Source organism: Piliocolobus tephrosceles, chromosome 13, assembly GCF_002776525.5.
Source record: "Piliocolobus tephrosceles isolate RC106 chromosome 13, ASM277652v3, whole genome shotgun sequence".
NCBI classification, from domain to species: Eukaryota; Metazoa; Chordata; class Mammalia; order Primates; family Cercopithecidae; genus Piliocolobus; species Piliocolobus tephrosceles.
In genome coordinates this window covers 92,400,469-92,414,466 of record NC_045446.1, presented here as the reverse complement: position 1 = coordinate 92,414,466, position 13,998 = coordinate 92,400,469, and the positions used below count along the sequence as shown (strand labels likewise).

The 13,998-nt window shown below is 37.6% G+C and overlaps 1 protein-coding gene across 1 annotated transcript; it reads left to right on the top strand.

Annotated features, from left to right (window-relative positions):
- The first annotated feature begins 1,910 nt into the window (after positions 1-1,910).
- On the top strand, positions 1,911-12,313 carry MMP7 (matrix metallopeptidase 7). The gene is made up of 6 exons (XM_023208011.3): positions 1,911-2,064; positions 4,658-4,884; positions 4,970-5,118; positions 7,751-7,879; positions 9,423-9,584; positions 12,021-12,313. The coding sequence occupies exons 1-6, from the start codon at positions 1,948-1,950 to the stop codon at positions 12,047-12,049; spliced, it is 813 nt and encodes a 270-aa protein (XP_023063779.1). The 5' UTR covers positions 1,911-1,947; the 3' UTR covers positions 12,050-12,313.
- Positions 12,314-13,998: the final 1,685 nt, after the last annotated feature.

The following is a 13,998-nucleotide window of genomic DNA, read 5'->3' as shown; positions in this document are numbered from 1 at the left end:
AGATTGTTTGTGTTCTTATTGTTGAATTTTAAAAGTTACTTGTACATTTTGGATAACAGTCCTTTATTGGATATGTCTTTTTTCTTTTTTTTTTTTTTTTTTTTTTGAGAGTCTCACTCTGTCACCCAGGCTGGAGTGTAGTGGAGTGATCTCAGCTCACTGCAACCTCTGCCTCTGAGGTTCAAGCAGTTCTCGTGCCTCAGCCTCCTGAGTAGCTAGGACTATAGGCATGCATCACCATGCTTGGCTAATTTTTGTATTTTTATTAGAAACAGTTTTTGCCATGTTTCCCAGGCTATCTCAAACTTCTGAGCTCAGGCAGTCCACTGGCCTCAGCTTTCCAAAGTGCTAGAATTACAGGCGTGAGCCACTGCACCTGGCCATGGATGTGTCTTTGCATTTATTTACATCCAATTTGTGGCTTATGTGCTCACTCACTTGAGGAAATGCCTTTTGATTTTAATTCAATGCAAATATTACCAAAAACCTGATATAATTTCATTTTTAGCTGATTCAAGTAGAGTTCATAAATATTCATTATTCTACAAATATTTATGATGCACCTTATCATATGTCAAACTCTGACTAAGGGTACCAATTACTCTAGTTAAACTGTGACCATACAGAATCAAGACGTCTCTGTAAAGAGAGCAAATTTAATTAACTGATCTGAAAATTTTACCTTTGCTGGCTCACAGTGCTCAATTACCATGTAATTTAAGCGACATGTGATTAATTATATTTTTTATCTCCAGCATATTTGGAGTGTTTCCCATGATGTATTAGAGTCAAAAGCCATGGTGCTCTCCCAAGTAATGTATAATGTAATAAAGGAGACAGACCTATTACAACATGAATAGGCAGTGCAGTGGGATAGAAAAAGCACTGAGCTACTATCTGTGTGAGCTGAGAGAAGTATAGTAAGTTAAATTGTCATCTTGGCCTCAGTTTCATCTTTGGTAAGAATAGAGTCATTGGGCTAAATCTGTAGGTAATGGATTCTTACTGCTATACGTAGAATAACCATTTTGTGTACTAAGGACCAATGCATCCCTACCTGTAGCTGGGTAGCAGCCAGAGTCAGAGTGATTGGAAGAAAAAAATTGGATACAATGATTTCCAAGTTGAAGGTCTAGCTTTGGAAGAACCTGTTACTATAAAATGAGAAGCAGAATAAGTAAGCCAGATGAACAGTTAAGCCCATGCTTGTAGATTTTTGTTGGCTTGGTATTTTTTCATGTTTAATTCAAGAAGAATTAGAGGCAGTGTTCACCACTAAGAAAAGACATAAACTGATTAAAAGGAGACCCAAAGAAGGAAATTATCACTGCTCTGCCAAGGGACCTGGAAGGTGAGGGGACACAACACAGTTCTATGGTGGCCATTAATCCACCTACACAGCGGCATTTCCATCTGCCTCCTGCCATCTTTCCCCTTTATAGAGACCGACAGGATGTTGGTGATGTTCTATTTCTTGACTTTGGTGACTGTTACAGTATTTGCTTAATTATATTTCATTATTTATATGTTTTGTGCACTTTTCCATGCCTTTCAATTTTTAAAAAATCCTTTAAAAATATATGGTACAATAATGTCCTGAATGATGCTTCCCTACATTTTTAAATTGAAAAGACCTATGTGAGCAGTCATTTCCCTTTGGCAAACAAATGAGGTTTCTCATGGATTCAATTTATGCGGCAGACAGAAAAAAAATCCTTTGAAAGACAAATACATTGTGTGCTTCCTGCCAATAAGGATGTAATACTTCCTCGTTTTAGTTAATGAAAAATAACACATACTTTCAAAGTTCTGTAGACTCTAAAAAGAAAGAAAACACTCAAATGAGTCACCTATTTCCACATTCGAGGCTCAGAAGCTATATAAATTTCTGCAGTCACTAGCAGAAAACACCAAATCAACCATAGGTCCAAGAACAATTGTCTCTGTATGGCAGCTATGCGACTCACCGTGCTATGTGCTGTGTGCCTGCTGCCTGGCAGCCTGGCCCTGCCGCTGCCTCGGGAGGCGGGAGGCATGAGTGAGCTACATTGGAAACAGGCTCAGGTATGTCACAGCCCACTTACTTAGGGTTCCATTCTTTTGCCATCTACATTAAGAAATGTGTTTTTCAATTATTTCCCTTCCCATGTTAGCATTGCAGTGGAATTTTCTTTGGGGTAGTTTTTCTGATTATAAAAGCAATATATGTTTTCATCAAGTAGCCATTAAAAGCAGGTTTCAGAGTCTGCTCTAATCGGGCTTGAGTTCCAACCCTCCACTCACTGTGTAGATAGACTCAGGAAGGTCATTAAACTTCTGTAAGTTTCAGGTTTCCAATTTGGAAGTTGGAGATAAGCCTGGTATCAACCAAATGAGGGTGTTGTCAAGCATTTAACACAATACCTGAAACGTTTAAATTAAGTTCTTATTTTTATTTATTATAACTTGAGATTCTTTTTCTATAGCATACAGAATATTGCCTCTTAAGACACAACTTGTAAATATACTGTTTGTATATTTACAAAACTGTTTGTAATGGAGATATTTGAAGTCAGAAAACATGGGTAGAAGTTACAACTCTCCAACAAGTCAATGATGATAGACAAGGCATTAACTTTTGACTTTGTTTTCTCCTGTGTCCAGCAGAAAAAAATAATACTATGTGTTTTATACCACATGGAGTATTCTAGTAAGTAAATGAGGTGATAACAAAATGGACTAGCATGTATGTAACAATTGTAGATTATAAAGTACTTACATATACATTGTGACATTTAATCCTTAGTTCTATAAAAAGAGGAAACCAAGGTTAAATTGATTCATATACTTATTAGTGGTAAAGATAGAAATCAAGGACAAGTGTTTCTGGTTCAAAAATCATGTTCTTTCTAATATGCTTCTTAATAAGCAGTCTAATAAATATAAGCAGTCTACTAATTATTATTTGGTCAACTAATGGGATGATTACTCATAAGTATTATTTGTAAATTTAGGCTTTAAGCATAAGAAAAGTCAATTTTTAATTCACATTAACTTAGACTTTTAAAAAGTTCCAGTTATAATAAGTTAGATTGAACCACATGAAGTTACTAGTATTTAACTTTTAAAATCTCCAAAACAGCAATTTTATATGGTTCCACCTAATGAATTCTCCAGAAAGAGTACTTTGCATTTAGTTTCTTTAATTAGAGTGCAAGTTAGCAGAAACTTAGAGTTTCTTTACTCGGAGGGATGTTAGCTAGGTTTAACAAAAAACACGAAAAGTCAAAGATTTACCACATCTCACATCCAGAGGGTGTCTTGGTAAAGTCTGTAGCTCTAGAAGGGATTAAATGGGTTATTTGTTTTTAAATAAAGGATCAGTTATCAATTGTCATGGATGAACATAAGTATTTGTTGTACTTAATGAGACAACTGTTGGCAACAGGAAAAAAAGTTACAATATTAATAAGATTTCTTACATAAATTGCATATTCCTGAGCTGTCCTAAGACAGGTAACCATTACCATCTACTCAAAATAAACTGCAAATTAGTGAGTCAGTGTTTAAGTCATTTTAACAACAATACTATCAGGCATCATATAACCCTACACATGTTTCTAATGTATAGAAGTTAGAACACTTAAGTTCAAATACTGGCTCCTTCAGTTACGAGGTGATCTTATGCAATTTATTTCACTTCTCGGAGCTGTGTTTCTTCATATATAAAATAGGTATAACAATACCATACTTGTTTCATAGGGTGGTTATGAGGTTTACATAAAATAAATACATGAGTGCCCAGCACTAGTAAGTGCTTAAAAATGTTCCTGTGAGGTTGCTATTGTTAGTTCATTCACTTTTGTTGTTGTATTTGTGCTGCTGGATTCCTATTCTCATATCCAGATACTGACAACCTTTAGAGAAATTCCCAGGAACCCAACCTTGTGTGGAATAAACCTGGGAGACCTACTGTATACTACAATCTCCCAAAGTGAGTTTGACTAGAGATTTACCAGCAGAAAGAGGGGCTGGGAATGGAATGAGCAGAAAGAGGGAAAAGAGGGCCTAGGAGTCAGGAAAGTCAAGTCCAGTTCTGCTACTAATTTAAGGTGTGAACCTGGGCACATAAATCATTTAGTTGCTATAAGCTTTGGTTCCTTCACCAGATTATTAAATTGAACTACTTAATAATTTGCTAATATCTTTTCCCAGAGCTAAAATTTTAAGACCCTTTAACTTTTAGCTGGAACCACATCTCAGCTGGACCTTAGAGAGGGCTGGTTGACCTCAGATCTCCCCCACAGGGTCTATGATAACACCGAGAGAAGGTCCCAGTTGTACCCCTGAGGACAGACTGGTACATGCTTCCTGATTGCTCTTACACACACCTGGGCTTTATAAAGTGTATAGTGTATTTCTGCCCAAAACATTTAAAGGGATTTTTTAAAAACTGAGGGATTCTTTTGCTCATGAAATGGCATGCCAGTGCTTCATTAGTAATATTAAATTTTCTCCTCACTAATGCACACTTATTTTACTCAGTGACTATGTAATTATCTGTCTTCAGGTCATTATTTGAATCCACAGGAACCAAAAAGGCAAGAGATGTATAAGCTTCTAAGATAAAAGAAGATAATAAACAAGAACTATAGATTAATTACTCTCTTTTCAATAGGACTATCTCAAGAGATTTTATCTCTATGACTCAGAAACAAAAAATGCCAACAGTTTAGAAGCCAAACTCAAGGAGATGGAAAAATTCTTTGGCCTCCCTATAACTGGAATGTTAAACTCCCGCATCATAGAAATAATGCAGAAGCCCAGATGTGGAGTGCCAGATGTTGCAGAATACTCACTATTTCCAAATAGCCCAAAATGGACTTCCAAAGTAGTCACCTACAGGTTAGTTTTGCTCTGGCTCATTTTGGCAAAAACAATAAAGCCTGTTTCCTAAGAGGTCAAACATTGTTTTCTTGTTTGCTACTAGGATCGTATCATATACTCGAGACTTACCGCATTTTACAGTGGATCGATTAGTGTCAAAGGCTTTAAACATGTGGGGCAAAGAGATCCCCCTGCATTTCAGGAGAGTTGTATGGGGAACTGCTGACATCATGATTGGCTTTGCACGAGGAGGTAAGAAAGATTCCTGTAGGCTAATCCTGTGTCCTGTTTTGTTTGTTCATGGTTTATATCAGTGCTCTTTTCTTATGAGGATTAAAATCTTTTAATGAGATATGATTATGATTGGTAGGTAGGTAGGTAGATAGATAGATAGATAGATAGATAGATAGATAGATAGATAGATAGACAGATAGATAGATAGATAGATAGATTCAGCAATATTATTATAATGTTTATAATCTGGTAATATAGAGCCAGTCTTTATAGTAGCAGTTGGCAAACTAGGACCCACTGAGCCAAATCCAGCCCACCTTCTGTTTTTGTAAATAAAGTTTTACTGGAACACAGTCAGGATCCTTCATTTCCCTATTATCTATGACTGTTTGGGGTCAGGCTGCAACTGTGACAGAGATGACTAAGCTTAAACACTTGTTATCTGATCCTTTACAGAAAAAGTTTGCCAATCCCTGTTTTGTAATGTGAATTATTATTTATATGTACAGTCAAGAACTGCTTAACAATAGGGATACATTCTGAGAAATGAGACCTTTGGCAATCTTGTCATTGTGCTAACATCATAGACTACACTTACACAAACCCAAGTGATACAGCCTACTATCCAACTAGGCTATATAGTATAGCCTATTGCTCCTTGGCTGTAAATCTATATAGCATGTTACTATACTGAATACGGTAGGCAACTATAACACAATGGCAAGTATTTGTGTGTCTAAACATATTCAAACATTGAAAAGGTAATGCACTGAGCTATGACATTATCACAGCTACTATATCACTAGGCTATAGGAATTTTTCAGCTCCATTATAGTCTTATAGGACCATTGTATATGTGGTCTGTTGACTGAAAGATCGTTATGTAGCACATGACTATATGTTTAAAATATATCGAGCTAACATCAATATTAAATCAACAGAAAGAGTTGTAGCTTCCAAAGGCCTCAAGAGGCCACTGAGAAGTGGTATATAACCTGTTGCTAATGCCTTTCATGTGGCAAGGAAGTAGGAAATGCAAACTTTCATATTAAAGAACTTAAAAATATATAATCCAGCAGGGCGTGGTGGCTCATGCCTGTAATCCCAACACTTCGGGAGACCGAGGCAGGTGGATCATCTGTGGTCAGGAGTTCAAGACCAGCCTGGCCAATATAGTGAAACCTCGTCTCTACTAAAACAAAAATTAGCTGAGCATGGTGGCACATCCTATAATTGCAGCTATTTGGGAGGCTGAAGCATGAGAATCGCTTGAACCCAGGAGACAGAGGTTGCAGTGAGCCAAGATCACACCACTGTATTCCAGCCTGGGCAACAGAGCAAGACTGTGTCTCAAAAATATATACATAGATATATAAATACATATATATTGTATATATACAAACATATATGTGTGTATATATAAAATACATATATAATATATATACAAATATATGTATATATAAAAATACATACAAATATATGCAAATATGTATATATTTGTATATAAACCCTTTTTTAGTATATGGGTTATATATGTGTGTGTGTGTGTGTGTGTGTGTGTATATATATATAAAACACATATACATAAACTGTTCTTAATTGCTAGTGTTTCATGGTGCAACTTTAGAGAAAAACGTTGCCCATTTAGGTCTGTTCTATGTGGAACTGTCCAGCTACTATAGCTGAAATTTGAACTTCAACCCACAATATTGAAAATGCTGAAGAAAATGCTATGGGAAAGCACTCATCATAGCACTACAAGTTTTTTAAGAGCTAGATAAACTGGACTGGCCTCATACCACCTTGAAGATAACCAGCTCCGCATCACAAATTAAAGGACTATCAAAAGCCATTTTAAGAGATCTTGAGCATGGCTCTCTAAGAGACCTATTTACTATGCCCACAAAGAATAAGCTAGGTTTTTAAGGAAAAAAAACATAGGAAATGGTGCACAAATTACCTGCCAAATGCAGTACTCATATTCATTCTCCCTCCCACCACCCTTTGGCAGAGCAAAGTGGTCAAATTTAACAAAAGCTTAAATGCAACCCTAAGTTAGATATAACTGCATTTTAAGTCCTATATCCAGTAAGCTTTCAATATATGGTGATAATCAATGATGAGCAATGGTTCTGTGAAAGGAAAAAGTATCTGGGCCAAGAAAGCACCCCAACTACCCTGTGAATGCAACTGACAGCGTATAAAAATGCCAGCTACTTGGACTGGGCTGCTTTTTTTTTTTTTTTTTTAATTTATTTTTTGAGATGGAGTTTTACTCTTGTCACCCAGGCTGGAGTGCAGTGGCATGATCTCGGCTCACTGCAACTTCCACCTCCTGAGTTCAAGCGATTCTCCAGCCTCAGCCTTCCAAGTAGCTGGGATTACAGGCATGTGTCACCATGCCCAGTTAATTTTTGTATTTTTAGTAGAGACAGGGTTTCACCATGTTGGCCAGACTGGTCTCAAACTCCTGACCTCAGGTGATCTGCCCACCTCAGCCTCCCAAAGTGCTGGGATTACAGGCATGGGCCACCGTGCCTGGCCTGCACTGGGCTGCTTTTTCTAGCCTCAATAATCATATAAACTGAAAAATAAAATGACTGGAGAAAAAAAATCAGTCACTAAGAACAATCATTCCATTTTCTTTCAGCTCATGGGGACCCATACCCATTTGATGGGCCAGGAAACACGCTGGCTCATGCCTTTGCACCTGGACCAGGTCTTGGAGGAGATGCTCACTTCGATGAGGATGAACGCTGGACAGATGGTAGAAGTCTAGGTATAGCATCTCATGTCTCTTCTACTCCACATCCTTTTTAAAATCCTGGACTTACACTAAGTTAAATAATTATTTTAATTTATAATAAGTATTGAGCCCTTGCTAAGTGCCAAACACTGTACTATATGCCTGAAATGCATTATTTCATGTAATATACTCATAATGCTACACATACAGAAGATGGACACTCAGGCTATGGAGTGAAGCAGCACTGGTCCAATTTGCTGTACATCTACCAATTACTCTGTGTCATTGGGCAAGTTATTGAATTTCTCTGAGCCTCAGTTTCCTCCTCTGTGGAATGGGAATATAAATAGTTCCCACATCAAGGATTCTTTAAATTAAATGGGATAATGCCTATATAGTGCCTGGAATATATTAATAATTCAATAAATTATAGCTCTTCCTTCATATTTCCAAAAAATACATGCCCCAAATGGAAAAGAAAGAGAGGTAGAAACTATGATATTTAAGAAGCATATGCAATTCTGGAATTATGCACTATTTTCCAAAAAGAACCAACTCCATGACTTAGTCTACCATATTTATCATTTTACATAGTAGGATATTATAGGCACATCAGAGAAGTAATGCAGAAGACTCTGGCATAAAAATCCCAATTAGAGACAATTTAAAAAAAGAAAAAAGGCTACCAACTGGCCCTAAAAGGGAAATTTGTACTTGTGTTTGGCAAAGGGAATTCACCATAGCTTGCTGCCTTGCTTTGAAAATCTATGTAAAATTGTGATGCTGCCTCCCATTCACATCTGGCATATTCTTTTCATTCTTCTTTTTTCCCACTTAAGGTAGGTTAAAGGCAGCTTCCTTCAATTCAATGCTACATCACCAGAACTCTGGCCACTCCTCAAACTCACAGGCTCACACCTTCCGCATACTTGTAAAGCCTTTCAATGAGTTTGAAAGAGAGCAAAGGATATATGTAATATAGGTTAGTGACTCAAAATGAAAGACAAAACCCAGCATTGCCTGGAGATCCTGCCTTTCAATCTTCACTTTCTCAAAGTGAACTTTTTCTCTTCTGATATCCAAAGTCACTAACAGTTATTGAATGGCTGTGACTTCCCAAATATTGAGAAACTCTAGTTATCATGACAAATCTATAGGGCAGGATTTACTGTCTCTGTTTAACAGGTGAGAAACTGACACTCAGCAACATCAATTAATCTGTCCAGAGTTGTCCAGCTAGTAAGCAGTAGAGCTACATTTCAAACCTAGGTCTTAGTGCTTTTAAAGCCTTTGCTTTCCACTGCAGAGTATTGCTGCCTGAATGAAAGAAGCAAATAAAATCATTACACATTTTTAAGAAGCAGAAGTAGTGATGAGATTAAAGTACTCCTATTCTGATTATCCTTCTAACCTCTCTCCACTTTTGAAAGCCTAGAAACAAATAAGTAAGCTACCAAGGGCTAAAAATTGGGTATTTTTCTTTAGTTATTTAAATTATGATATCATATATTATATGTAATATTACATAATATATGCAGATATTTTTATCATTAGTTTCTCACTTCTTCGGTTGTAGGAATTAACTTCCTGTATGCTGCAACGCATGAACTTGGCCATTCTTTGGGTATGGGACATTCTTCTGATCCCAATGCAGTGATGTACCCGACCTATGGAAATGGAGATCCCCAAAATTTTAAACTCTCCCAGGATGATATTAAAGGCATTCAGAAACTATATGGTAATATTTATTATTTCAAATAAGAGGATTTCACATTTTCTTTTTAGAGTGGGGTAGGAAAAGAAAGGCTAGGAAGTGGGTATTTACCTGGAAAACCACACTGAAACTTACATCAAAAAGCCTATTAAGGGGAGGAACTGGGGACCTTAGATACTTAAAATATAACTAGGCTGTGTTATACCATCAAGATGTTGATTGTGAGTTTCAGTAACATAGTACAATGTGGTAAAATTACGCAAATGATATTGTCAAGATTTTCTTCAAGCTGCCACCCACTGCTCTTCCTCTCTCAGTTTAAGTAGTTTATTTAGGAGAGTGTCCCCTGTAGGGGTGGATTGAAGGGACAAAACACCTTTCTTCATAGCTGCCCACTCCTAAAGATTCAACCCTAAATAATTAAAAGTGACCCTACTATTCCTGTTTGCATACACATGCAGAGAAAGTGGTTAACCACGGACAGAAACTGCTTATCATTCCTGGTCTTGATACTTATGTATATCCCATGTCCCAATCTATGCTTTTTTGGTTTAATCAAGTTCCAAATTCAGTTTTTTTAAGAAAACTGATTTGGATTTATTGAATTGAGTCAACCAAAAGTAGAATTTGAGAAAGAAATCAAAGGACAAGAATAAAAAGCTCTGTCTCTGGATAAAGGTAAGGAAAGTAAGGTTCACAGAGACTAAGTGGACTGTCCAAGGTCATGTGACTGCCGAGTGCTTGAGCCTTGATTCCAAGCGAGGGCTAAGTGACTTCATACTCTTTCTACTACATATCCCTGCCTATCACTGCCCAGTAAGCTTTTTATCCTAGTAAGGATAAAAGAATACAGAATGGCATCTTTAAATCAGCAGATATAACTAAACCTAGCCAGTAAAAAAGATCAGGATGAAGAGAATACACTGCAAAAAGATCACGTAAGACTCTTCGAATGATCACATGAGCAACGAAAGTGCTTCCACGTAATAGAGGACTGTCCTCAAGGGAGAAATATTCCAGTAAGACACTGGATTTAAGATATCAGTTCAACCTAGCATTTACTATAAATTAGCATGTCCCAAAATGTATTCTCAGAATACTAGTCCTACAGGGTGATTCCCAGATAAGGAGACTATGGAAAAATAAGTTCAAGAAACACTACCTACTATATTTCAGGTACATAGAATATTGGAGAGTATAGACTATTGAACAAACGTTTGACCCAGTGTTTCCTAAATTATAATCCTTTTTATGGGTCTTAATGAGTCCCATAAAATAGTACTTCAGAGAACGCACTTTGGAAAATGCTATGTAACTATTCCCAAAAGATCTCATTTAACGAACCACTCCTGTCCAAACAATTCACAAAATGTTGACTATTGTTGGTAAAGCTATCACCAAGAAAACTGAAAATACTACCTTCCCCTTACAGAAAACTGTGGAACTCATGGAATATTCTACAGCAGTCTGTAAATATTTTAGAACCCTAAGAAAAATACAAAGAGACTAAAGAAGATCTGAGGCATACTGATTAAATTTAATAGGAACAAAAGAAACTAGTGCATTAAAACCTTAAGTATTAGACAAAAGGGCACCCCGGTCAGAGGTGGAAAGAAGTAACTTCTGGACAAATGGAAACAGAATTTAATTATGTAGGCTGTAAATGTAGGGAGTTAATCTAAAACATAATATGAGCAGAAAACATAGATTCCAAAGAAAGTGATTAAGATACAAGATTCCTAATGCTATACTCAGAATGATAAAAATAATACCTGACTGGGCACGGTGGCTCACGCCTTTACCCAGCACTTTGGGGGGCTGAGGCGGGTGGGGATCGCTTGAGGCCAGGAGTTTGAGACCTGGGCAACATGGCAAAACCCCATCTCTACTAAAAATACAAAAATTAGCCAGGCATGAAGATGTGTTTCTGTAGTCCCAGCAACTCAGAAGGCTGAGGCATGAGAATTGCCGGAACCCAGGAGGCAGAGGTTGCAGTGAGTCAAGATCACACCACTGCACTCAAGCCTGGGCAACAGAGTGAGACTCCATCTCAAAAAATAAATAATAGCTAATATGTATTGAGTACTTGCAGTATTCCAAGACTTCACATGGATTGACTCATTTAATTCAAGAATTCAATGAGACATTATTATCCACATTTTACAGATTTGTAATCCGATGCTGAGAGGTTAAGTAGTAAACTACCTAAGGTCACACAGCTAGTAAACTGGGAGAGACAAGATACAAAGGTACCTGAGCCCTGGGCCCACACTCCAGTCAATCCTGCCTTCTTAGCCTCTGGAGGTTGTTCTTCAGAATCTTTGTCCCAGGCACACAGAACTGGGCTGAGTGAATAATAGATTATACTTTCTGTGACACTTCCTTTGTCTGTATAATCTTAGGATGGTTTTTATGCATTTTCTACATATCAGAATGTTCTCTTTTTTTTTCTCTCAATAGGAAAGAGAAGTAATTCAAGAAAGAAATAGAAACTTCAAGGAGAATATCCATTCATTCATTGGATTTTATATCATTGTTGCACAATCAGAATTGATAAGCACTGTTCTTCCACTCTGTTTAGCAATTATGTCACCTTTTGTTATTGCAGTTGGTTTTTGAATGTCTTTCACTCCTTTTAAGGATAAACTCATTTATCGCGTGACTGTGTCTTACTCATCTATACTAGCAGTGGGTAGATGTCAATAAATGTTATGTACACAAATAAATAAAATGTTTATTCCATGGTAAATTTATTTATATTTTGGAGCACTCTTTCTATGGCAAGTGAAGACATACTATACAATGAGAAGAAAGACTAGGACAAAGAAAGAATCCCACCACACTATTTTGGGGTCTTCTGCTGCACCTCACCCTTCCACCCAAGAGGAAAAGTGGGAGCTTCACTTCTTTATTGTTCACTAGTGTGGCCCAAAGTTACACTAATTTCCCTTTACCTTTGTGGCCCATGCTCTCACTCTGAGTCCCCTGGAAAGTCCAATTCTTCCCACAAATGTCTGAGAATTTCCAACAACTTACGACTTACCACCTCACCGTCACTTCCAGTTCCAAGTTCCTACCTTCCCCTCACTTCCTGATTTTCGTGCAACCTTTCCTACTGCAGCCACTCTCCAGGTTCCCTTCCCTTTTCCCCATGCCAACCCAGATATTGGTCTCACCCTGTTCTCTTTAACTTTCTACAAACCAGTGCTACAAGGCTTTAATGAGAAGGTAGATGTTGCTGGAGATTTGCATAAATAGTGGAATTTTCATAAAATTGAACAAAACTAAAATTGGATGTAATTCCCATCCTTCAATTTTTTTTTTTTTTTTTTTTTTTTTTTTTTTTGGGAGACAGAGTCTCATTCTGTTGCCCAGGCTGGCTTGCAGGAGTATGCGATCTCAGCTCACTGCAACCTCTGCCTCCTGGGTTCAAGTGATTCTCCTGCTTCAGCCTCCCAAGTAGCTGGGATTATTGGCACGTGCCACCATCCCTGGCTAGTTTTTGTATTTTTAGTAGAGATGGGGTTTCACCATATTGGCCAGGCTGATCTTGAACTCCTGACCTCCAGTGATCCACTAGCCTGAGTCTCCCAGTGCTAGGATTACAGGTGTGAGCCACCGCACCCAGCCCAAATCCTTTACTTATCCCAGATCAGGAATTTCTCACTGGCCACCTACTTCTGTAGACTGCAGCCTCCTACCACCTGTCTCCCAACTCCTCTTGTCTTTAAACCCCACTCCTTCTTACTTCCCCAGAAACTCATTTTCCTGATGTCCTTCAGCTCAGGTCCTCCCTTTCCATACACAGAAACCCACTGTGTTTCTCTGGGTGAAGCACTCTCTGTGCAGGGTTTAACCTTTTAGCAGAAAACAGAGCTGGCAAGGGCTTTGCCATTTCAGCCTTCTCTTTCTTCCTCCTCCTGCACACTCCCAATACCCATGCATGTCTTTCTCTATAGGGAGATGAACAATTGAAATTTACTTTCTTACCGATAAAAAGTATCCCTCCCACACATACCCTAAAAGCAGATGAGTATCCCAAAATTCAGAACTATCCTGCAGCCTTAGGAAGCCATTCCTAGAATAGATCAAATGAGAGGAGAATCCACAATCCAGGCAAAATATAAAGTGTATGTGAACAAGAGTTCAAAGACCCTTTTAAAACATAAGGAAATGCATATATATATATATATATATGATGCTGGAATGAAAAGGGAGTTATGTCATTAAATTCAAGTTCTTCCTTTTGTAGAAGACAAAACAGAGATTAAATGATTTCTCTAAGGTTCACAGTAAGCAAAAGTGGTGATTTAAGCATTTTGTTGTTTAACTCTTTGTATTTTGATTTTGGACAGCAGGAGGCAGTATCTATCTTGCAGCTAAAGTGGATATCTATTGTTTTAACCTGCGCATCACCCTACTTTTGGAGACAAGAAAC

Excerpts from the sequence above, each read along its gene's own strand:
- MMP7 (XM_023208011.3), top strand. The coding sequence starts at position 1,948 with ATGGCAGCTATGCGACTCACCGTGCTATGTGCTGTGTGCCTGCTGCCT. Across the intron at positions 2,065-4,657 it reads TACATTGGAAACAGGCTCAG|GACTATCTCAAGAGATTTTA; the intron begins GTATGTCACAGC and ends TCTTTTCAATAG. Across the intron at positions 9,585-12,020 it reads AGGCATTCAGAAACTATATG|GAAAGAGAAGTAATTCAAGA; the intron begins GTAATATTTATT and ends TTCTCTCAATAG.